The sequence below is a fragment of the Monodelphis domestica genome, chromosome 4, assembly GCF_027887165.1.
Source record: "Monodelphis domestica isolate mMonDom1 chromosome 4, mMonDom1.pri, whole genome shotgun sequence".
Lineage (NCBI taxonomy): Eukaryota > Metazoa > Chordata > Mammalia > Didelphimorphia > Didelphidae > Monodelphis > Monodelphis domestica.
This window is the reverse complement of record NC_077230.1, coordinates 95,203,943-95,230,652: the sequence shown is the minus strand read 5'-3', so window position 1 is coordinate 95,230,652 and position 26,710 is coordinate 95,203,943. Positions and strand designations below refer to the sequence as shown.

General features: G+C 35.4%; 1 protein-coding gene across 3 annotated transcripts in view; it reads left to right on the top strand.

Moving 5' to 3' along the window:
* RYK (receptor like tyrosine kinase) overlaps window positions 1-26,710 on the top strand; it is a 98,372-nt gene that overhangs the window by 2,850 nt on the left and 68,812 nt on the right. For all 3 annotated transcript variants that reach the window (XR_008911144.1, XM_056793631.1, XM_001374612.5), the window contains exon 2: window positions 19,847-19,968. Coding sequence is in view for 2 of the 3 variants with exons in the window: in XM_056793631.1 (XP_056649609.1) it covers window positions 19,847-19,968 (122 nt within the window). In the remaining variant the exon portion in view is untranslated. The remainder of the gene's footprint in view (window positions 1-19,846; window positions 19,969-26,710) is intronic.

The window sequence follows — 26,710 nt, the reverse complement described above, 5'->3', positions numbered from 1 at the left end:
AGAAGAGATCTCTTGTTCTAGGACTCCTCTCACATTGTTCTTGAACTTTTTTGCCTTTTAAACCTATATTTATCGATCAGTTGTTTGAAGCCTGTGGAAACTGACACTGAATTGAAATTGCCCTTTGCAAGCTGTTATTTTGAGAATTCTTAAAAACAACATTGGTATACATTGGTATTGAATAATCAAGGAACACATTTATGTTTTTTGTATTATAATATAGTCGTTAGACCTATTTTTATAAATAGAATTGTAACTGAAACATTGGCATTTGGAATATAAGATTGATGCACATAATAGGATTGATGAATATAAGATGATGATGGTAATGATGATAAGAGTTTTGAATGCTTATAAAATCAATTTGGGTACACAAGAAAAAGTTATATTGTGATTAGGAAGTATAAAAACTACTGCTTAAAATTTTTCTTAATTGAAGTATATTTTAGGAAGGACAAAGTGGGTTTAAAAATGTTTAAAAGTATTCCAATTAAAACACTTATTCAAAAAGTTATGATTGCTCATACCGTCTGATTTTTCTACCAATGTTTTTTTTTTTGATTCAGGAAGTCCCAAAATTATGAACTTCTAATAACATATGCAGCAAATTAAGGGAAGGATTCTGTTCTTTAATTCATAATGCCTGGAAAATGATTGACTTTATTTTATGCAGGTTACTGCCACCTTCATAATATCTGTACTGTCTTAGCCTCCAAAGCACCATTTGAAATGGAGAGGTTACTGCTGATGCCTGGTACTGAGTATTCCTTATAAGCGAAATTGGAACTTAGAATGTATTTTCCTGTAGAAACAGTGTTGTAAATGTTGGTTAAGTTTAAGTTCAATGAGCTTTTGTGGACTGTCCTATGAACCTTGACACTATTTTATAATATTCCTTGTGTGAGAAAATGTATTTTAAATTCTAAACTTAGAAAAAGAAGAGTTCAGAAACTGCATCTCCCTTCTTTGAAAAGGTAGAGGAGAAGAGGGTATAGTTATGTTTATACTGTCAGACTGTTGATGTGGTGGTTGGTTTTGCTGTACTGCTTCTCCCCATCCCCGCCCCTCTTATTCTTTGTTACTGAGGAGAGTTCATTGAGTAGAGAGGAAGAGGAGATGCTCTTAAAACAAAATCTATCAATAATATAAAAATTTACAGAACACAAACTAAAGCTGGAAATTGCCTGTACTTGATGGGATCTGTCATTAATTACTTAAACAGGTAGCTACAGAATGGGAATCTGGTAGCTATTTCTTTATAATGCCAACAAAAGTAAAATTGCCCTTAACTAGAACATTTTGGGCATAGTGTACAGGACACATTTTCTGTACTGAAATGTGCCTGATAAGTGGCTTTGAGTACTACCTTTACCAGCCCATTACAGTCCATACTGTGAGTATACTCATACATGCTAAGCAATGACTATGTTTTATTGAACTCCAGGAAATACAGCATGCTTGGAAGAGGTGTGTATGTAGCAGGTGGATGGTGCACATTTGAAAAGCAAAGTTCCATTTTACCCTGTAGGAGACAAGATGGGGAGAAATGTTGGAATTATAGGAAGGAGGCAGCAGCTGCAGAGGGGATGGAGGGTGGTCTAAAAGTTTTTGGTTTTAAAGACATGTAAAACCCAGTGGAATTGTGTGTTGAATATGGGAGGGGGTTGGTGGGGAGGAGAGGGAAAAAACATGATTTTTGTAATCCTGGAAAAATACTCTAAATTAAGCAATTAAATAAAATTAAAAAAAAATAAGTTTGGTTTTGTCAAATAGTAAATGTACTCTGCACATAGTAAATGCTTAGTAGACATGCTTCTCTTGTCTTCTCTTCTTTCTTCTTTTCTCCCCCCTCCTCTCTTCTTACATCATTTTCTTTTGGGTTGCATTTAGGCATTAAAACAGGTTAAAGATGGAAAGTTGATAATGGTCACCTGGTCTAAACAGTCAGGTTACCCCTTGACAGTTGTTTTGAATAAATGATTAGTTCCTTTTTTTTCAACAGCCAAGAATAAAGAGCATTGTATTTTTAAAATTACTGTCCAGAATTAATAAGAGATTACAGAATTTAAAAAGCCATACCATTTGGTATTTATTCTAATCTTTAACTTCTTTGCCATCTAAACCAATCCTTTGTTTATTTCTTAATTTAAAATAAAATAATTCTTAAAAGCCCTTCTTAGCATATGCTCTTTAGATATCAAAGTCCCTGCAACCTTTATTTTCTTCTGTAGCCTGAGACTTATATCTCCCAGTGACATAGGCTTGATAACTAATCAAAGAATACTCATTAATTCACCTTTTCTGACATTCCTTCTAAGAATTTTTGTCAGTATTTAGTTTGTTTTTCACTCTCCTCCATTGTAAATACAATATTCTTTAAGTTACTTTAGTTTAAATTTTAAAAAATGGTAGTTTATTCGTGCTGTCCCTCACTTCCATACCTGTTTGTTGCCTCTTTTCTTTGAGATTTTGCTTATTAATTCCTTTTTTTTCTTCCCTGTTTTTATCTGGTTATTTTATTTCCCCACTCTTTCCCCCCTCTCTTAGTGAAATAGATTTCCCCTCACTCTTTCCCTTCGTTCAGTCTTATTTAAAAATTTTTGGTTTTGCACCCCTTTCTAGACACTTTCTTCATTATTCATCCTCCTTGTCTACTCTAGACCTTCATCCTCTAGCTTATGCTCCCTGAAATTATTTAGTTCCCGCTTTTATTCCCCATAGAGGCAGAACTTCTGAGGTTTCCATTCTGGACTCTTTCCTCAAAGGAGTTTCTGCCACTGCCAAGCTTGCCTTGGCACTTTTCCATTTTCCATTGTGCCTCATTCCCAGGAAATGCCAGTTCCTGCAGGTGACAGACAGACTTTGCCCAATGATAGTCCCCCCCACTCCCATTATGTAGCCCAGTATTCATTTGTATCATCCCTCTGGTTACTTTCCCTATTTGCAGCAGAATGTCCACTCTGGGTCCATGCTTTCTCACTTCCCCAGAGGCCAGTTGTTCCCAGGAATTTTAACTTCCTTCCTCTCTGGAGGCAAGATGAGTGATCTTCTTAAGCACTGAATCTCATAAATAACACCGAGCACAAAGGCTCAAATAATATCTCTCTTCTCCTATAGGAACATTCATCAGTGGATCCCTCTCCTACCACCAAAACAAAAACCTCCCTCTCCCACTTTCTTCCCATTCCCTTACAGTTTCTTCTCTTCTTGAGATCCCAAGGATCAAATTCCCCTCATTGCTTGCTTTCAGTTTGCTTTCAGTTTCAGGAACACCATATACCCCTTTTGCCCCTTTACTCCCCTCATGCATTTTGTAATGTAGTCCTACAAAAAATATTGTCTCCTGTTGGCAGGATATCACTAGGTTTTTGTCCATAATGCCCTAGGCCTACTTCTCCACTATTAACTCCACCCAACTTTTGCCTTCACTCCATCTCCTTGTGTATATTTAGAAAGATGTCTTACTGGTCTTTCCACTGTCAGTTCCTGTACTGCTTTTATTCACCCCTACTACATGTCTGTCATCTAGAGATGTTCAAGAAGCAAATAATCTCTTCAGATCCGGTTTTCTTTCTAAGAATGTTTCATATGCTTCTTTATTATTGAACATCATCCACCTTTTTTCATTTATGGTCAAGTTCAGATTTATGGCATAGGTCATCCTCGGTTGCATCTTAAGCTCCATTGCTCTTTGGAATGTACTCCATTCTGTCAATTTTCTAGTGAGTACAGAATAGTCTTATATTATTTGAAATTCCTTTTCCTTTTTATTTGACAGTCTTTAGGTGGCTTGCAGTTTTTGTTCTCAATGGAATTGTAAAATTTAATGTGTCTTGGAATTTCCATACCACTTTTTTTTTCTGAATGTAATCAATGGATTCTATCGTTTGCTATTTTGTTGTGTTAAGTTCTGGGCATTTTTTTTAAAATTTCTTGCATTATGGTGTTGAGGTTTTTTGATTTGTCATGTTCTGGGAAATCTGTAATACTTAGTTATCTCTATACATTCTGTCTCTGAGATTAACATATTTTGCTTAGCTAGAGATCATATTTTCTTTTAATATTATTGCATTTTTCTTTCTCATCTTCTAGATTGTCCTTTTCTTTGGTGTATTTGCCTCTTTTGTTTCTTTGGTGAGAATTGCCAAGGGAGATTCAAGGTTTTATAATCTAAATTATTTTTGTTTTGCAAGCCATTAATTCTACTCTTATAATCCTCATTTCTCTTTTTAAATCATTCAGAAACAGCATGTTGTAATTCCTTGTTCTTAAATTTCACAGGGTGCTCATTCTAATCAAGTGCTGGATCATTTCCCCCCTTGTTTTTCAGTATTAATTTATAGATGCCTGAACTTGTGTACTGAACCTAGTGCCTATATGTCCTTCTGTTAATGTTTTCCCACAAAAAAAATAATTGATTTACCTATAAGGCAAGGTATTGCTAGGCTTTGTGTATCTGACTTCTGCCTTTACTTCATCCCCTTGTGTACACATAGAAATATTTTACTGATGATTCTGTTCTCACTCTTACTTTTGCTGTCCTTGGCTGGTGCATTCATTTATCTTCTCCTGCATTTCTGTTGTGTAGGGTGTTGGTTTTATCTGGTGATATTAAAGATCTTACAGATTATTTTTGTTCTATAGATCTTTGTTAATTTTACTCTTCCCCTCCTTTTCCCTTTTTTCTTCATAGTAATTCCTCTCTTCTGGTTGTGGATTCCTTGGTGGCTAGATATCAATGCACCTCAGTCTTCTCCCTCATTAGGCAATTCAATTTACCAGCCTAGTCTCTTGCCTACCAGAAAGTGACTTTTAGGTGAACAGAGCTGACTCCAACTAGATGCTAAATGCTTTTCTTCAGGCCTAGTGGAGTGTTACAACCCATCTCTTTTTGTCCTATTGTCTTCCTTGTGTCCTATTCCCTTCTGTTCCTCAATTCTCTGCCCCAAAGTTCAGAGAATTGCCCTTACTCGTAGGAGTGATTTCTGCAGTTTGGAATTTCAGTTTCCTAATCCCAAGACTGGCTTGAGGGTGGGGTGGGGGAGTGGTAGTGAGGACTCTTTATTTCAAGTCAAAACCTGGGTCCTGCTTCTTTCCTGCTGTCCCTCTACTCCTTTGGAAAACTTGCCGCATTGTCCATACTGGGTACTGAGGCCTCAACAATAATATCCTGGAACTAGGATCTCCACTTCATTAGAATGGGGTATAGGATAGGATTTTGTTGCAAGTCTTGGTTTGAGTTCTTGGATTGGATAGCAAAGCACTGCTTCTAGTAACCTAGTGGTAGAGAAGGAATTGCTGTGTGAACTCAAGGTAATTGTCAGTTCAGGGTTTTTTTCATTACTGTTTTTGAGTTCTTTGTGTCCTAGACCAGAAGTGTCAAACACAAGTCCTGTAGGCCACATGTTAGACTTAGAAAACCACAAGTTAACATTATCTATCTTGTATTTTAATTTTTTTTGTTAAACATTTTTCAATTTTATAGTGGCTTGCCACTGCAAATTTGACATCTCTGTCTTAGAGATATGGAGACATCTGAAGTTACTTTGTCTTTGCCACAGAATTTTTGTTTTGAAGAGTTTGAAATGAGGATCATAGAAATGCCTCGTCCTTTATCTTGTTGATCAGTGACCCAGAAGTGCCAGCATTTAATTTAGCTTGCCACTGCCTTATACCTGCCCAGCCTTTATTTAAAAACTAAACAAAATGAGGACAACTGGGTGTCTCAGTAGACTGAGAACCAGGTCCAGAGATGAGAGGTCCAGGTTCAAAAGTGGATTCAGACAGTTCTAGCTGTGTGATCCTGGGCAAGTAACCACTATTTTATTGCTTAGCCCTCATCAATCACTTCTGCCTTGGAATCAAGACACAGTATTGATTCTGATATGGAAAGTAAGAGTTTTTTTTTAAAGCAAACAAACAAAAACCTTATGAAATACCTCTTCTTTGGTTCCATTTCCTCTTTTAAAAAACATTTTTATTTTTGTGTTTTTTTTTTCATTTACATATAGAAACAATTTTTGACAATTTTTTTGACATTTTAAAATTTAGATTTTCTTCTTTTCGGTGATGAATAGTCTGATATAGGCTATTAACCCTACTTTAATTCATGTCATGATAAAAGACACCTCACACATACAAGACAAGTCTCAAGGAAATTTAGTGGAAGATGGCATGCTTTGATCTGTACTCGGATTCCAACTCTCTCCTATCTCTTTAGTCACTCTCCATTTACACAATAAATGAATTTTCAAATAGGTTAAAAACTAGTTAGTAGGGCAGTTAAGTGGCCCAGTGGATTGAGTATCAGGTGGTCCTGGGTTCAAATGTGGCCTCAGACAACTTCCTAGATGTGTGGCCCTGGGCAAGTCACTTAACCTTCATTGCCTATCCCTTACCATTTTTCTGCTGTAGTGGCAGTATTGCTTCTAAGACAGAAGTTAAGTGTTGACTACTTGCCTCCCCCCCCAAAAAAAACTAGTTAATGGCAAATTAATAATTAATACCCAAGTCTCCTGGTTCTTTGCAGGGGCCTTTCTCTTCAGTTATATTTTAAAACAGCAGCAAATTTAAGGCATTTTGTAGGTATGAAGCAATATTAGTGACTAAAGCTAAAAATGGATTGATGCAAAAAGGTTTATAGGGTACCATTTTAAATCTCTGAACAAAGTTAAATTCTGTTTAGTAATTTTCTTCTAGAAGATGTTGGCCTCTTTAAGAAAGCTTCCAGTATAAATGCTGAGATTCTCTTTATTAGTAAAATAAAAAAATATATAGCATTTACTATCTGCCAGGCACTGTGCTAATAATAAGTACTTTAAAAATATCTTACTTTGAATCCAGTTGATCTCATTTGAAAAATGACACACTCAGGAAGTAAGAAGAAATGATGAGTTAACTTGCTTAATTACTATATTCTAGGAAATAAGCCTATTATCTAAATTAAAAAGGAAAAAATGAGTACAATTTTTATACAATAATTTATATATAATATGCCTACATATATACAAAATATATGCTTTCTTCATAATATAAGGTGATTCTTAAAATACCTTTTTAGTGACTGATCATTAGGATTGGGGTTAATACTTGGTAAGTGTTTAATAAATATGAGTTGGTTCATAATTTTTTGAGCTATAAATGTGATTTATTCATAAAAGATATGGGCATTTCAAAATTCTTATTAAATACTACATTGTTTCTGTACATTAGATTGATGCACAGATATATTTTAGTGTATGTATGTCTGTCTTTTTTTTTAATAAGTTGATAAAGATCAATCTCAACAAAAGTTTTACTAGGGATCAAACAAAAACGTGGCATTTTAAGTAGTCTAGTGGAAGCTCTTGTAGTAAACTAAACCCAAATATACAATCCCAGCTCAAACAATTTTAAGTATTCTGTGAGAAGCAACATAATGAAGGTCAGAGTTGGCTTTGGAGCCCAGAAGACATGAGTCCATATCTTCCCTATCATACATACTGCCCACTTAATCTCTTAGTGCTCTAGGCCAGAGATGTCAAACTGTTGGCTTTCAAAGAGTCTGCAAAATTCCCTAGTGGAAGCCAACCATTAAAATATAACTGGGAAACATTTGACAAAACAAATAAAAATATAATAGATAATGTTCATTTGTCATTCCCTAAGTAAGTGTAAGTGGGCCAGCAATTCCTATTTGACTTTGATATCATTGGTCTTGGCAACTTTTAAAAACTATATTGTGGAGAAGGGGCTGATTCTATTCAAAGAGGGAGTTCTTATGAGAGTTGTTTTTTTTTTTGAGAGATTTCTATACTAGCTAAATCACAGGTCCAGGTCCTATCCTTAAAATATTATGTACAGTGAATATACTATATTTGAGTTCAACTATATTTTTTTTAAAATGCCTTCTAGGTCAGGCTTTGCCCTGGGTCACATAGCCATTGTGACTCAGCTTACTCATCTGTCAGATTAACTTACTCAGTTAGTCACCAGTCAACAAGCATTTATTTTAACATATATTATGTGCCAGGTCCTAAATGTTGAGGATACATACAAAGAAAGGCAGAAATAGTTCCAGCCTTTGCAGAACTCAAATTCTAATAGTGGAGACAACATTCAAACAACTATATACTAATAAAATAAAACAGAATAGAGTAGAATTAATTTCAGTGGCAAAGCAATTATAATAACATTAAGAAAGATTCAGGCAGCTAGATAGCATAGTGGATAGAGCACCAGACCTGGAGTCAAGAGGACCTAGGTTCAAATTTAGTCTCAGACACTTCCTAGCTATGTGACTCTGGGCAAATTACTTAACCCCAATTGCCTAGCCCTTGCTGCTCTTCTGCCTTAGAATTGATACTAAAACTGAAGGTATGGGTTTTTAAAGGGTGGGAGGAGAGAAGGATTTTTTGCAGAAGGTGGGATTTTAGCTGAAATCTAAAGGAAGCCAGGAGACAGGAGATAGATGGAACGGCATTCCTGGTATGGGGGGGCAGCCAGTAAAAATGCAGATTGAATGTTATGTAGAGTATCTTGTGCAAAGAACCGTAAGGACTCCCTGTCTTAAGGCAGATTTGGGGAGATTTGAAAGTACAAGGAAGCATAGAGTTCATAACAAGACAGAAAATCAAGACAGTATAGTTAGGGAGAGTTATGGAAACTGCTCTCCTGGAGCTCTAGATAGAATTGGGCACTGTGGTGGGGCTCTAAAGAGAATGATACCAGTAAACTCTGGTGGGCTTTTATAGGATTCTTACCTAGGTATAGCAGGGGAAGGAATTGAAGGATGGGAATGATGAATCTGGGTAGCTAGGTGGCTGTTGATAGTGTGCCTAACCTAGAATCAGGAAGACTCATCCTCCTGAAATAAAATCTGGCCTCAGAGACTTGCTTTCTGAGACCCTGGGCAAGTCATTTAACCCTTATTTGCCTCAGTTCCTCATCTATAAAATGAGCTGGAGAAGGAACAAGCAAACCATTTCAGTATCTTTGCCAAGAAAGCTCCAAGTGGAGTCATAAAGAGAGTAGATAATGACTGAAGCAGCTGAACAACAATGAGGAACCTGGACCTGGGGACTAGTGTTTATTCATGCTGCTGAGAAAAGGAAAGACTGCTGGGGAATTGGAGACTAGTTGTGATAGTCAAACCTCCTTAGTTTGAAAAGGTCAGTGTCAGTAAACATTTATTAAGCACCAGACTATATGCTGGGATTGTATTAATCTCTGGAGAAGCAAAGAAAGGTAAAAGACAATCCTTATTCTTGAGGGATTCATAATTCAATAAGGGAAATACCTTCACTCTGACAGGGTAACTCAGTTTCCCTTTTCAGGAATTTTTAATCTTCCTCAAGCTTTTTCTATTAGTGGGTAGAAGAGGCTAATATATTCCTAAAAAGTTTATTGTCACTGGATCAGTAAAAACTGGAAAGTTAGGAAGGATCTGGATTATGAAAGAGTTAAAAACAAATGGGATCTTATATTTTGTCCTGAAAGTAATGAGAAAGTAATGAGTTAGTTGAGTTGGGGGTGGGATCAGGGTGAACAGTCATATTTGTATTATAAGAAGATCACTTTGTTAGCTGAATGGAGGATGGATTGATGTTTGGAGATTCATGTTTGGATGAGGTAGGGAGAAGGGTATTGTAAGAGTTCAGGCATGAAATGATGTAATGAGGACATGAACCATAGGGGTAACATTGTCAGAGGAGAAAGGGGAGATGTTAAGGTAGACTTGGCAATAGATGAATGTAGTTGAAGATGACACATCATGAACCTGGGTGACTGGTAGGATGGTGGTAACTCAAGACAAAGTAGTAGATAGATGAGTCAGTTTTAGACATGTTAAGTTTAATATAACTAAGGAACAACCAGTTAGAGATATTGAAAAAGTAAAGATGCATTCCTTCCACTGCACTCTCTGGAATGACTACTCCATAGACAACAAACATAGTTTAATCTTGAATCTCCTTTCTCACTTCATCTATCTTTTGGCTTTCACCGATAATACAGTGTACCATCCCTGACTTCCTTTTCCAGAACTGGCTATGCTTTCACTCATTCCTCTGATTCAATGGGTGGAATGTTGGGAATATTCTTTACTCCCTATTGCCACTTTCAGGTTACTCATTTACCTCTCCTATAAGATTTATTTAATCCACAAGTACGATCCAATCAAAATTCTGGGAACTGTTGTCTGCCATTTTCTAGGATGTTCCCTTTCTTTCCTCAATGAGTTCATTCTCTGGTTCGCATTTTTTCCTCAACTCCAGCCCTCGGGAACTTAGAAATTGAGACTCCTTCAAATATTCTAAGGTCACAGTTCACCAGACATTGTGCTAAGCACCTTATAAGTGTTATCTCATTTGATCTTCACAAAACCTTGGAAGCTAAATGCTTTTATCATCTCCATTTTATAGATGAGGAAGCTGAAGCAAAAGAGGTTAAGTGACTTGTATATAATTACACATCTAGTAAGTGTTTGAGACTGGATTTGAACTTGGGGCTGCCCAACTCCTGGCTTCCATTCATATTTATGAATTCTGAAAATCCTTTATTTTGTTCTTTCTTTCTTTAAGGAACTTTCTGTAATTGAATCTCTTTGATTGGTGTTAGTACTGTAGTCATGTAGATCTTACCTCTTTTGTGCCTTCTCCTTCCAAAAGGAGAATCTTAATCTAATGGTCAATCTTCTGGTGATGAACCTCTAAACATAGTTATTCTGATCTTTTGTTGACAAACTTTCAGTGATCTCTTGGTCTTTTTATTTTAGGATAATCTTTCTGAGTTTGCACTCAGCTGGCAGAAACCAGGACTTTAGTGTTAGGTAATATTTTATAAATTATTAATGTAGTAGTTTGCTTTGGTAGCAGTTAATATACATATTTCTAAATCTGCCAGTTTTAGCTACTGAAGATAACACTGTCATGCATCTAAACTTAATAGTTTCATATTGAAGTAGTTTTCATTAATCAGAATTATTTTTAAAGATATGAAAGATATGTCCATAGAGCCAAAGTTCCACAGCAGTACTTTATTCTGTTTTATCTTCTCATCATCTATTTCTTCTTGTTTTAAGTGCTTAAAAAAAAAAAGAAAAACCAATACCCAAGTCTGCATAAAATTCTTCTCACTAGGAGATGATAAATTAAATCAAATGCTAAGCATTTCCCCCCAGTTCTTTTCTTTAAGAATTCTGCCAGAATTGAATGAGTTTGCATATAATCATCATCTCTTTTTGTTCAGTATTTGACTCATATTTAAGTGAACTAACTCACCATTTCCTTTTTCTTTTTTGGACAAATTTCAGACATCAAATAATGACACATACCCAAAGCATTCCACTAATTTGCTTGGTTTTGGACACAACTGCTTAATAAGGCTATAGAAAAGTTGTAAGATAGCTTGAGAAAAGTCACTTATAATACTTAGGTTTCTTAAATATTTATTGATATCTTTTGTTTTTATATCATCCATATTTCCTGTATTATTACTTACCAACTCCTCTTCCAAAGAGCCATAATTTAAAAGTACAAATCAATCTATTGAAAAAAAATCTGATGTTATATGTAGTGTTCCATTTCCATGGATGCTTGCTTCTGTAGAAGAGTAGGGGGAAGTATCTACTCATACATCTTCTGTGGGGCCAAATTTGTTCTTTATAATCTCTCAGCATTTAGTTTGGATTGGCTATTTTTTGGTTATTTGTTTCCATTTCCATTCTTGTATTTATTGTGCATGTCATTTTCCTGTTTTTGCTTGTTTCACTTTGCATTATTTCATATTTGTGTCTCAGTGCTTCTTTGTATTTACAATATTTATTGTTTCTTAGGCACAGTAAAAGTCATTATGTTTGTGGAGCAGTTTGTTTATCTGTCCCCCAGTTTATGGCCATCTATTTTGATTCCATTTCTTTTGATGTCATATAAAACATTGACACATATATTGTATATGTGGAGGCTTTTTTTTTTCAGTGACTGCCATGGGCTATATGCCTTTAAATTTAATTTCTGAGTCAAAGGGTATGTATATACATTTTAGTCACTTTATTTGGATTATTCTAAATTGCTTTTTAGGGTAGCTGAACCAATTTATTGCTCCAGTAATAGTGCATTAGTGTGCCTGTATTTTCTAAAACTGTTTATAAGTTTATATTTTTGGAAAATTTTATTTAATTTAGAATATTTTTCCATGGTTACATGACTCGTGTTCTTTTCCTCCCCTCCCCACCCTTTGCCCCTCATCCCCCAACCCCCTCCCATAGCCGAGGTGCAATTCCACTGGGTTTTACATGTGTCATTGATCAAGACCTATTTCCATATTATTGATATTTGCACTAGGGTGATGGTTTAGAATCTATATCCCCAATCATATATCCATCAAACCATGTGATCAAGCAGTTGTTTTTCTTCTGTGTTTCTACTCCCACAGTTCATTCTCTGGATGTGGATAGCGTTCTTTCTCATAAATCCCTCCGTATTGTTCTGGGTCATTGCATTGCTGTTAATAGAGAAGTCCATTACATTCAATTGTACCACAGTGTATCAGTCTTTGTGTATAATGTTATCCTGGTTCTGCTCCTTTCACTCTGCATCAATTCCTGGAGGTCATTCCAGTTCACATGGATTCCTCCAGTTCATTATTCCGTTCAGCACAATATTATTCCATTACTATCAGATAACACAATTTATTGAGTCATTTCCCAATCGATGGACACCCCTCATTTTCCAATTTTTTGCCACCACAAAGATATTTTTTGCCACCACAAAATATTTTTGTACAAGTCTTTCCTTATGATCTCCTAGCTCCCAGCATTTGGGGTATAAACCCAGCAGGTGGTATGGCTGGATAAAGGGCAGGCTAAATAGAATATGAAGAAAGTTTAATAATTGGCCAGTCTATAGTCAGGAGTACCTAGATTCAAATACAGTCTCAGACACTGCCTAGTTGTGTGACTCTTGGCAAATCATATAACTTCCATGTGCCTAGTCCTTGCTGCTCTTCTGTCTTAAAATTTAAACTAAGAAGGTAAGAGTTTATATATGAAAGTTTAGTATTTGAAATAGTAATGCTTTGCCATTCATATAACATACATCTATATATACATATATATGCATAATTAGTTTGGGGGCTAATAGTCTTACCTGCAATATTGTACATGTATTATATACACATAGAAAGTTCATGTACTTATTTTTAAGTACATGTTTTTTTTTTTTTGTAGTTTTCAGCGTTGGAAGAGACTATAAAGCTCATCTAATTCATCCCTCACATTGAATAGTAAGAATATAAGATAATATCTGATATTTCCTTTAATGTTTTCACAGCACTTTATACATCTCATTTAAGCCATGAGCATACCTGTAATATAGGCATTATCTCCATTTTACTGAGATGGAAAGTGAGACTTTGAGAAGTTAAGTAACTTGCTCCTGGCCTGTAAAGACAGCAAAGTGTTGAAAGCAAGAGTTGAATCCAGGCCTCCATGACTTTACATGAATTCCTGTTTAAAGCTAATTGAGGCTAAATGGTTTTTCCAGAGTTGCACAGGTAGCACAGATACAGACTCTCTGCCTCCAAATTCAAATTTATACCACACTTCCTCTTCTGTATTTTCTTACCCCAACCACTTTGTGACTAAGAGCACAAATTTAGTTAAATGATTTGCCTTTGGGAAGCACTCTTTGGTCATAGAGTAGAGCAAAATCCCAAGTTATATAACATTGTGATCTCTTGAAGTAGTGGAGGTTAGTTTGGTGAGAGGAAAACACTGGAAGGTGTATGTTACAAATGGGTTTTAGGAGTTTAACTCCTAACCTGATACTTCTTTGCTTTGAGATTTTAGAGATCCTCTCAAAACCAAACATGTATAAATCATACTTTAAAAATGAATATGTTAAACATCATTTTGTGAAAAAGCAAGTAATATGCAATAGATTTTTGAGTGTTCCTAAACTTAAAAAGTGACAGAGCTCTAAAATAGACTAAAATAATTGATGCATATTTTTCATTTCCTATAGTTTTTCTTTTATAGCTAAACCATTTTGTTGAATTGCTATCCATAACTTTTAACAGATCTTTTGAGATTTATTTGTGTAGACTCTAGGAGTAATAGATCCTTGTTAGTTCTCACTCCATCTTTCCTCCTTGCACTAAAGTTCTTGAGACCCAAGACCTTAATTTTCTTTATGTATGTTGATTGGAGCCGCTCTTTTGGGACCTGTACATTCTGCTTTTCCTTCCCTTTCTTCTAAGTCACCTGGCAGTATCATAAACATTTCTCCCCATCCACTCTTTAATTATTGAGAAGCTAAGGATCAAGTGAAAATGTAGGAGGAATTTATTATAGCTAAATAAAAGAACCAAAGCTACAGTATTGCTTAGAATGTGCTCTGTTTTCAAATGGTATAGGATAAATGTTTTTATTGACTAAGATAAAACTTCTTTTAAAAGTTACATAATTTCATATATTTAATTTGTATGTTTTATAGTAGAGTTTAGATTACTAAGGATTTATAATATTGGTAGTTTTATATTCCTTGGTGATAGATTTCTTTAGTTACCAGGGACTATTGGCCTTCCAGTAAATCTCTATACTCTAAGCTGACTAATAAAAACTAGGGAAATTATGATTGTTTGTAAAAATAAAGAATGTCTATTGTTTTGGAAGTTTCATTCTTCACTGAAATACTTGTGGGGATGAGAAGAATTTAATTCCCTATAATATACAATGAAAGGTAAATGTGTTTGAGTTTAGGATGTACTCTTTTTGTTTGATTGTATATTAAATGTAAAGGTTAAAATAGGGGTTTTGACAAAATAAGAGCAGCTTTTCATAATTTAAGTTTTAATGAGAATATAGTAGTTGTAAATATTATCCCTTTAAGCCAGAGAAAAAACTTCTAGAAGCTTTTAACAATGAACAATTTAGTTTAATTAAGATATAGTAAAACAGCATAATATAGGAAAGAGGCAGAGAAAGAAATTTCCTAATGTCTATACTAGTTATCCTAAAACTGCCTATAACTGCCGTTAAAAACCAGCTGATCTCCCTTCAACTCAGCTCACAAGGCAGAATCAATATATCTAGATCTATATCTCCTAATCACCAATCTATATCAACCCAGCAACCAACCCCCAATGATCAACTCATGCCCAGCAGCCAACTTCCCGGAAACTGCCAGCCCTAACTCAGCCACTGACCCCCTCAACAGTCAACAACTGACAGCTGGACTAACTGCTGCTGGCCCAGCAGGGGGCTCCCTGGTTCCTACTTCCTGTCACTATGGGCTGGATAATCTCTACACTTCTGGTTAGAGGACCTCCAAGTCCCCCATTAAATTAAAATAGGAATAAAGAATTCCTTTTTATAGTATACAAGTGCATCTAACTCTGGTTCTATGTTGGGCTTTTATTTTGAAGAGTAATCTTAGAGAAGATAACATTTTGGTCAAACCACTAATTTTAAAAAAAATTTTAAAATTCTGAACTTAAACATCAAAAAGAACATTTAGATATATTGAACAATGAAAGGATAAAGAAAACCATTAATTTTCATTTCATATTACTTGCTTTATAAAAAGAATATAATGAATCCCACACTTTCAAAATTTTTCAAAACTGTCATACTTGTATATATTTGTTTCTGAGCTTTTCTGTACATTAAAAAAAGTTTCAGTGGACCTCCTTTTTTTGTTGGCATTACTATTATCTCCCACCTCCCCCATTAAAGAACTGAGAAGGAAAAAGGAAAACAAACTTTGTAACAAATAAGCATAGTTAAAGAAAATGTATCTATATAGTTGCAGTGTCCAAAATATATATCTTTCTGTACCTTGAATATCTCCTAAGTGAGTAAATGGAAACCTCCTCCCCCTCCCCTGATCAAAGTGGAATGTTGCAAAATTACAGAGAACATACAAGCATGATGTGGAAAGTGATGATGCATTTTAAGAGTTTTTGGATGTATTGATCAATTTTGCTGATCCACTCCCCCTTTTTTTGGTCTTAAAAATACAGTTAAATGGAATAAATAGCTCTCTGGGAGGGGGAGGAAAAAGGGATACTGGAGGAAATCATGGTGATACACCCCCCCATATTAATAATAAGAACTTATTTTAAAAATCACATTTCAAGGTCCTAGGTTCAAATCTGGCCTCAGACACTTCCCAGCTGTGTGACCCTGGGCAAGTCACTTGACCCCCATTGCCTAGCCCTTACCACTCTTCTGCCTTGGAGCCAATACACAGTATTGACTCCAAGAGGGAAGGTAAGGTTTTAAAAAAAAAATCACATTTCAGATTTTTTTCTGAATGAAAAGATTCTTATGGTAGATTATGAAATATATTCATAAATGTAGTAATGAAGTGCCAAATAATATTGTGTTGATATTTCATTTTAGTTCATATTAGGGTCATAGATTTAAATATTTATTCTAACTGGAAAAGTGACACACAGATCTGACATTTACTTAGTGACTCCAATATTAGTTTTACAATGAATTTCTGTGTTTAGCCTGGGCAAGGCAGCTAATTAATAAATCTTGGAGGACAGATACTTATTTTAGTGTATCTTTTAGCTTTTATATTTCTTTAATAAATTAGAAAAAAAACTTTAATGATAATCATGAAATAAGAAGAGTTAGTCTGATATAGCAGAGCATTGAATTTTCACTTTGTGGAAGAAAAATATATGGTATATAAGAAAAGTCAGCGTTAGTAGAAAAGGATGATAACTAGGAAAATTAATGGATTTGGTATTAGGAAGTTACCTTTGACAAAGCACACTCCTAGTTTTATTTATTATTGGAAAAGGCTTTTAGTATTGTTAATGTCTTAATTTTCAGGATTTATATTTTCATGTTGGAGTCAAATTTTTGAAAAGTTGGTTTTCTAGGGTTTTGTCATAAAACAATTTTTAAAAATGTATCCTTTTTTTGATTGATTAAAGTGTTTATAGAGACAAATGTTTTCCCTTAAGGACCACTTTGTCTATAACTCAAAAATTTGTTGACTCATTGTCATTATCTTATAATTTGTTCTATCAATCTTAAGAGGATTTAGTTATTTTGTCTCTAGTTGATTTTTAATCTTCCTTCCCTTGGACCATTTAAAAATATTATTTTTATTTCAATGTAGTTAGTAAAGGGTGTGTTTAACATTATTGTTTTTCTGTACTTGTTTTGAGGTTGTTGTTTTTTTTAATGTCCTACCTAGTCAATTTTAGATATGTACTATGAGCAACTGAGAAATATGAAGTGAACTATGTTCACTTCTGTTTCTATTCAGTAATCACCAGAGATCTATCATATCTGATTTTTCTGAAATTTTATTTTATGTCCTAAACTTCTCTTGTATATTTATTAATTGTTTGTTGATTTGGTTTGATTTAGATTAGATTTGTCTAACTCTGAAAGGGTATCTCAGAGGGTCCTCACTGCTGTGGTTTTACTATTTATTTCTTCCTACAATTTGTTTGACTTTTTTCTCTGACTATTGTAAGGATGATATTAAGTATTGTTTTATTAGTTTAGGGTTAAGAAGCAAAGTGGCTGGCTTGAGAAAAGAACTGAAGTTTGAACCAGAGCTGAGAGAGCATGTTAATTTCAATGCTGACAGTTATAACCGGTTTTTCTATGTCAATTATTCTCTCTGGCAGTTGGGAGTTGGTCTCTGGCAGCAGTTGGCAGAGACACACTCAGAGACTCTCAGGGCTGAAGGAGGTAACATCTTTGCCTCTCTCTCTCTGTCTGAGGGGAAGATCTGAAGGAGCTCAGTGTTTTCCTTTCCCAACTTGGGAAACACTAGTGACTATCTATTGTGGTTTTCATAGATTGATTTATATCTGAGAAGACCAAAGAAAGATCTGGTCTTACAGACTCAGAATCCTAACTTGATTCTTGTTGAGACTCAACCAGCTAACCTTTGTTTCTTTATAATTTGAAGGTCAAGTTAATATTTATAAGGATAATAGCAGTAGTTTTTATTTAGATAGTATAAATTTGGGTTAGTTAGATCAGGGAGGATTAGTGTAGTCTGAAACTCAGGAGAAGCAGTTCCTAGCGGAACCTGGGAGTTTATTTGAGTGGATTTAGAATCCCTTAGAATTAGAAATACTTTATTTATTCTTATATATTTCAATTAACATTTTATGTTTATAATAAGAGTCTCTTTAGTGTCCTTGCACCAGGCCCTGAAGGGAAGTTCACATTTGAATTCACTTCATCACGGAGCATACTTTTGATTACCTCTATCAAAAGTATCCAAATAGTTTGAACCTGATTGGTGAGTTAAACAGTTTTGAAAAGTTTTGAACTTATGTTAAACAGTTTTTCCATCCAAATATTTTATTTTATAACTCACCAAAATTCATTTTTACACTATTTAGGTGCTAGATCTTTTGGTGCATAAATGTTAAATGAGGGTATTGTCTGTTGTACCTCTCAACAAAATGTTTATCCTGTTTATCTTGCATCAGTTTGTTTTTGTTGTTGTTGCCTTGTATGCAATCATGATTGCTATTCTTGTTTTTTTTAAGTTCAGCCAAGACATAAAAGATTTTTTTCAATCCCTTCTTTTACCTCTATCAGTCTTTGTTTCAAATGTATTTCTTGTAAAGGGCATATTGTTGGATTTTGCTATCTAATCCATTTTATTTTTTAGGTTAATACATATGTGAAATGCTTTATAAACTTTAAAGTGCTCTATAGATGCCATTATATGATGTCTTCCCAGTTAGTCTTTATTTGTAGATTTTCCTCCATACTATTCTCTTATGTAGATGGATTCATATTCTACTTTTGTTTGATCAATTCAATCAAAAGTGATTTTCAGGTGATATCCACCCCACCCCCCAATCTTTTACTCATGTGTATAGATATGTTTGTGAACCACAATTGTTTGAGTTGCTCTTACCCTTGTTCCCTGATTCTTTTTTATATCATTTATTTCCAACTCCCAATCTTTTCTTTTAAGAATATCAGACTATAACAAAACTACTTCTATGCTCTCTGCCTTATTTGATTCCCTTTAATACCTCTGAAAGTGTTATAGTTCTTAAGGGCTCTGGAATTGGCTTTCCCTCTGCACATGATTCTACTGTTGGTTACACAGCAGAATTTTTTTTTTTTCAAATCTTTTTCTTCTAATTAAGTATCTATTTTGTGACAGAAGCAGTGCCAAAGTAGTGATTAAAAAACCCAACTTGTAACTAAGTATCTTACTTTGTTCCAAAAGCTGTGCTAAAATAGCAATTTTTAAGAGTTTTCGTTTGGAGGCTGCACTGTTGCTCTTTTTCATCTTCTTTCCATCTTCTGGATCTACCCACTCCTCCTCTTCTCCTCTCCCCACTTAGTTTTTCCTCTTATCCTCTCACTACAGATATAGAGTGAAGTACTTTGAAACAATGCATGGAAGAGATTATGTTCTTCCTAATACCTTTTGTTAACCTAAGTGGAGATGGAATTTAAGAATTGTTTTTTTCTATAAGAGAACTGGCTTGAAAATGGAGAATAGGTAGGCACAACTTTGTAGAATCTTATGGATAACTTATTTTTTTGACTAGACAGTGACTACTTGTATGAACTAAACACCTAATAAATATTTGCTGATTCAACTTGACTAGTGAGTAGGTTGAAAAGGTAGATAGTCCTAGAATCATAGTATCTTGAATGCCAGGCTAAGGTGTTTTGACTTTATCTAGTAGATCATAGGGAACTATTAAAGGGTTTTGAGCAGAGAAGTGGCATAATTAGAAGGATACACAAAGAGGGTTGATCTGTCATTGGAGAATAGAAATTGTTCATATTTATTAGCATACTTTACAGTTCATAAGTTTTCCACCATTTTTCTTATTATTGTTTTTCTAGGTATTGATGCAGAACTTTATTATGTGAGAAATGATCTTATTAATCACTACGCACTATCCTTTAACCTGCTAGTACCCAGTGACACCAATTACCTTCACTTCACATGGTATGCAAAATCCAAGGTAAGACAGTACTTAACATTATATTTAATTTTGTGATTACAGAGGATTAATATAAATGAAAGTTGATGTTTAGGAGATGAACTCTGTTGTTTTGAATAAAGAAAAGGTCTTAGGACATGTAGCAAGATGCTTTTGTTTGTTTTCCAATTTAAAGGACTACTACCAAAGGGTATAACTATGACCAAGTTGATAGTTTAAACCTTTTTCATTTTTCATTGTAAGTTATTTATTTAGTCAATTAAGAACATTATTCCTTGGTTACAAGAATCATATTCTTTTCTTCCCTTTCCTCCCCCCACCCTTCCAGTAGCTGACGCGCAATTCCATTGGGTAATACATGTGTCCATGATCAAAATATATTTCCATGTTGTTGTTTGCATTAGTATGTTCATTTAGAGTCTACATCCCCTCAACCCATGTAATAAAGCAGTTGTTTTACTTCTGTGTTTCTACTCAACAGTTTTTCCTCTGAATGTGGATAGTGTTCTTTCTTGTAGATCCCTCCAAGTTGTTCAGGGTCACTGCATTGCCACTAATGGAGAAGTCAATTACATTCAATTGTACCACAGTGTATCTATCAGTCTCTGTGTACAATGTTCTCCTGGTTCTGCTCCTTTCATTCTGCATCGCTTCCTGAAGGTCATTCCAGTTCCCATGGATTTCTTCCACTTTATTATTCCTTTGAGCACAATAGTATTCCATCACCAACATCAGTTTGTTCAGCCATTCCCCAATCAAAGGGCATCCCCTCATTTTCCAATTTTTTGCCACCACAAAGGGTGCAGCTATGAATATTCTTGTACAAGTCTTTTTCCCCATTATCTCTTTGGGGTACAAACCCAGCAGTGCTATGGCTGGATCAAAGGGCAGACAGTCTTTTATCGCCCTTTGGGCATAGTTCCAAATTGCCCTCCAGAATGGTTGGATCAATTCACAACTCCACCAGCAATGCATTAATGTCCCGACTTTGCCACATCCCCTCCAGCATTCATTACTTTCCTTTGCTGTCATGTTAGCCAGTCTGCTAGGTGTGGGGTGATATCTCAGAGTTGTTTTGATTTGTATCTCTCTGATTATGAGATTTAGAACACTTTTTCATGTGCTTATTAATAGTTTTGATTTCTTTAACTGAAAACTGCCTATTCATGTCCCTTGCCCATTTATCAATTGGAGAATGGCTTGATTTTTTTGTACAATTGATTTAGCTCTTTATAAATTTGAGTAATTAGACCTTTCTTTATAAGAAGTTTTTGTTATGAAGATTGTTTCCCAATTGGTTGCTTCCCTTCTCATTTTGGTTACATTGGTTTTGTTTGTACAGAAACTTTTTAACTTGATGTAATCAAAATTGTTTATTTTACATTTTGTGACTCTTTCTATGTCTTGCTTGGTTTTAAAGTCTTTCCCTTCCCACAGGTCTGACATGTATGCTATTCTGTGTTCACCTAATTTACTTATAGTTTCCTTCTTTATGTTCAAGTCGTTCGCCCATTCTGAGTTTATCTTGGTGTAGGGTGTGAGGTGTTGATCCAAACCTAATCTCTCCCACACTGTCTTCCAGTTTTCCCAGCAGTTTTTGTCAAATAGTGGGTTTTTGTCCCAGAAGCTGGGGTCTTTGGGTTTGTCATATACTGTCTTGCTGAGGTTGCTTGCCCCAAGTCTATTCCACTGATTGTCCTTTCTGTCTCTTAGCCAGTACCAGATTGTTTTGATGACCACTGCTTTATAATAGAGTTTGAGATCTGGGACTGCAAGGCCACCTTCTTTTGTATTTTTTTTTCATTATTTCCCTGATTCTTCTTTCAAATGAACTTTGTTATGGTTTTTTCTAAGTCAGTAAAAATTTTTTTTGGAAGTTCAATGGGTATAGCACTAAATAGTTTGGGTAGGATGGTCATTTTTATTGTATTGGCTCATCCTACCCATGAGCAGTTAATGTTTTTCCAATTGCTCAAGTCTAATTTTAGTTGTATGGAGAGTGTTTTGTAGTTGTATTCATATAGTTCCTGTGTTTGTCTTGGGAGATAGATTCCTAAGTATTTTATTTTGTCTAAGGTGATTTTCAATGGGATTTCTCTTTCTAATTCTTGCCGCTGACCTGTGTTGGAAATACATAGAAATGCTGATGACTTATGTGGGTTTATTTTGTAACCTGCAACTTTGCTAAAGTTGTTGATTATTTCGACTAGCTTTTTGGTTGATTCTCTAGGATTCTTTAAGTAGACCATTATATCATCTGCAAAGAGCAATAACTTGTTCTCCTCCTTGCCTATTTTAATGCCTTCAATTTCTTTTTCTTCTCTATTTGCTACTGCTAGTGTTTCTAGTACAATGTTAAATAATAGAGGTGATAATGGGCATCCTTGTTTCACTCCTGATCTTATTGGGAATGCATCTAGTTTATCCCCATTGCAGATGATGTTAGCTGATGGTTTTAGATACATGCTGTTTATTAGTTTTAGGAATGACCCTTCTATTCCTATGCTTTCTAGTGTTTTTAAAAGGAATGGGTGTTGTATTTTATCAAAGGCTTTTTCTGCATCTATTGAGATAATCATGTTATTTTTGCAGTTTGCTTGTTGATATGGTCAATTATCCACGGTTTTCCTAATACTGAACCAACCCTGCATTCCTGGTATAAATCCTCCTTGGTCATAGTGAATGACCCTCCTGATCACTTGCTGGAATCTTTTTGCTACTATCCTATTTAAGATTTTTGCATCTATATTCATTAGGGAGATTGGTCTATAGTTTTCTTTCTCTGTTTTTGACTTGCCTGGCTTTGGAATCAGTACCATGTTTGTGTCATAAAAGGAATTTGGTAGAACTCCCTCATTGCTTATTATGTCAAATAGTTTGTATAGTTTTGGAATTAGCTGTCTTTGAATGTTTGATCGAATTCACTTGTGAATCCATCAGGCCCTGGGGATTTTTTCTTAGGGAGTTCTTTGATGGCCTGTTGAATTTCTTTTTCTGATACGGGATTATTTAAGAATTCTATTTCTTCTTTGGTTAGTCTAGGCAATTTATATTTTTGTAAATATTCATCCATATCACCTAGGTTGGTATATTTATTGCCATATAGTTGGGCAAAGTAGTTTTTAATGATTGCCTTAATTTCCTCTTCATTGGAGGTGAGGTCCCCTTTTCATCTTTGATACTGTTAATTTGCTTTTCTTCTTTCCTTTTTTTAAATTAGATTGATCAGTACTTTGTCTATTTTGTTTGTTTTTTCAAAGTACCAGCTTCTAGTCTTGTTAATTAGTTCAATAGTTCTATCACTTTCGATTTTATTAATTTCTCCTTTAATTTTTACGATCTCTAATTTGGTTTTCCTCTGGGGGTTTTTAATTTGTTCGCTTTCAAGTTTTTTGATTTGCATTTCCAATTCCTTGATCTCTGTCCTCCCTAATTTGTTAATATATGCACTCAGGGATATGAATTTTCCTCTGAATACTGCTTTGGCTGCATCCCATAAGGTTTGAAAGGATGTCTCACCATTGTCATTTTCCTCAATGAAATTATTAATTGTTTCTATGATTTGTTCTCCAACTAACCGATTTTGGAGTATCATATTATTTAATTTCGAATTAAATTTTGATTTGGCTCTCCATGTACCCTTACTGATCATTATTTTTATCGCCTTATGATCTGAAAAGGCTGCATTTATTATTTCTGCTTTTCTGCATTTGTATGCCATGTTTCTGTGACCTAGTGTATGATCAATCTTTGTCAATGACCTCTTTTCTTATAGGGATACATATCATTTTAATTTATTGGGTATCTTAAAAAAAAGGTTTTTTTTGTTTGTTTGTTTTTCTTTTTTCCCCTCTTTCTTAATTACCTCTTGATGATTCTCTTGAGTTCTGTGTTTGGGTATCAAATTTTCTGTTCAGAGTCTCGTCTTTTCTTTACAAATGCTTGGAATTCTTCTATTTTTTAAAATGATCATACTTTCCCCAGTAAGAATATAGTCAATTTTGCTGAGTAGTTGACTCATGGTTGTAGACCTAGTTCCCTTGCTTTCCAGAATATCATATTCCATGCCTTGTGGTCCTTCAGTGTAGATGCACCCAGATCCTGTATTATCCTCACTGTAGTTTCATGGTATCTGAATGACTTCTTCTTAATAGCTTGTAATATTTTTTCCCTGGTCTGATAGTTCTTGAATTTGGCTAAAACATTCCTGGGTGTTGTCAGTTGGGTATTAAGTACAGGAGGTAATCTGTGAATTCTTTCATTCTCCACTTTTCCCTCTTGTTCTAGAATAATGGGGTAGTTTTCTTGGATAATTTCCTGTAGGATGATGTCCAGGCTTTTTCTTTTTTCATGGTCTACTGGTAGACCAATGATTCTTAAGTTGTTTCTCCTAGAATGATTTTCTAAACCTTCTGTTTTGTGAATGAGGGGCTTCATATTTTCCTCAATTTTTTCATTCTTTTGATTTTGTTTTGTAGTTTCTTGCTGCCTTGTAAAGTCGCTTGTTTCTAATTATTGTATTATGGTTTTTAAAGACTGGATTTCATCTCTGGCCTTTTGGTCATACTTCTTCTGACCTTTCATCTCCTTTGTCTCATTTTCAAGCTGATTAATTTTGGCTTTCAAGACACTATTTTATGTTTCTAGATGACTTATCTTGCATTTCAAGTTCTTTTCCCAGTTGTCTTCAGCCTCTCTTAATTGTGTTTTGAATTGTATTTTGAGTTCTTCCAAAATCTGTATTCAATTCATTTGAGTTTGTTTTTTTGCTTTGTGTTCCTTCATCCTTCTCAGTTCTATTTGCTCTTTGTTCATTGTCTGGATAGAAGCTGTCGATTGTAATTTCTTTTTTCTTTTTCTGTTCTTTGCTTGTATTTACCCCTTCTTTACTCCCGGTAGTTGTCTGTGCTCTTGCTCCTCTCATTTTGTGTTGAATCTGTGGTTTGGGGCTTTTCTGTCAGCCTTCACCCTTGCAGTTTAGTTAGCAAATCTTAGTGCAGTCTGTGGGGGAGGGGTGTTGGAACTTGAGCTTTACAGTCCTCTGAATGCTTTGATGAGATTAAGCCCATCTGAGTTGCAGAGCTGAATGTGCCCTGAGGCCAAAACCTCAGGAAAGGGTGGGGGCAATATGGAGTGTCTCTGTTGCTGCAACTAGGCTGCCTGCTCTGGGCTTCTTCTCCAACTGCTTCCCCACCACCTGTGTTCAATGCTCTGAGCCTGGCACAGCTTTTCCCACAAGATAATCCCTCCAGACCAGCACGCTTCCCCACCCAGAGGTTCTAGCTACCACTGGAGGCTCAGCATTCTAGGTGGGGGAGGGGTCCTGGGACCTTCCTTCTTCCTTCTCCTTAAAGCTGAGTGTTCTTGATTTCAGGCTTTTGGGGATTCTTGAATTCAGGCTTTTGGTGATTCTTGAATTCAGGCTTTTGGGGATCGTAGCTTTTAAGTTGAGTCCAGCAGGAGGGTTCCTTGACTGTCTTGTTGTTAGATTTGATTTTCAGTCCCTTAGGAGCATTTAGTTTGTAATTGGTAAGGAAGGGTTCTTCAGAGGTCTGAACTTTTGCTGCCACCATCTTGACTCTGCCTCGATAGTTTAAATCTTGAGTCTAATCTTTTCTAGTTTCCTAAAAACCTGAAAATTAACTAGTTTAAATCATTAGACTATCTGATGCACATAGCTTTTTGGGCTTTTCAAACTTTAATGATTAATTAAAAGAGGGAAAGACTGACCTAGTCATTGTCATATGCTTCTTAATATAGCTATTTAAGGGAAGAACTTAAAGACATTGTATTTAAAAGATCTGTTTGATATTGTTGAGCTCTTGGTGTGTTCCAAACATGATGCTAAGGAAATAGGTGGAAGGAAAGAGAGGGAGAGGGAGGGGGAGAGGGAGAGGGAGGGGGAGGGGGCGAGGGAGGGGGAGGGGGTAAAGGAGGGGGAGGGAAAGGGAGAGGGAGAGGGAGAGAATCCATTGTCTCAAATGGAGGAGACAAGTACATATATAAGAAGAATAAATATTGTATGTTATTATTCAATAATCAATGAGAGCTTTTTGTTTGACAGGCATTGTGCTAAGAACTGGGTATACAAAAAAAGATAAAAGAAAGTTGTTGCTCTCAAGTAACTTGTAGTGTACTGTGACATGGAAATCACTTTAAAAGACTGATATATATTAATTTAAGGTCGCCAAGGAATTCAGCTATGTAATTCCTAAATGAAAACTCAAGTCAGCAGTCAATCTTTTATGGAGTTTAATTACAACAGGAGGAAGAAAGGAATTAGAGATAGAGAGAGAGAAAAGGGAGAGAAGGGAATAGGGCTTAAATACCCCTTCTGTTTAGGCTGGGCCAAAAGGCCCAAGCCCTTAGATAGCTGGGGCAAAGAAAAGAGATCAGTCCCTATTACTCACGTGACCAAAATGGAGAAACAGTCTCAGAGGCCCCCACCTTCAGCTTCCTTCAGAGCAGCTTCCTTCAGAGCAAGCTTCTCAGAGCATACTCCAACCACTCAGACAAACTCCTCAACCACCCCCTGAGTCTTCAGAGCCTTCTATCTTTAAGGAAACCATCCAAGTTGCCTCCCCTCAGTTCTCACATCTACCAATCACTGTCCATCAATTTCCCTGTGCCAATGGAGGCTCTAGCTTAACCCAGGACCGCCCAGAGGTCTCTGGCTTTGCACATGTCTGTTGAAGGTCATATTTTCAAATAATTAAATCTTTGATCCTTTGCTACAGCCCTTCCTAAATCCTGTTAACCTGAG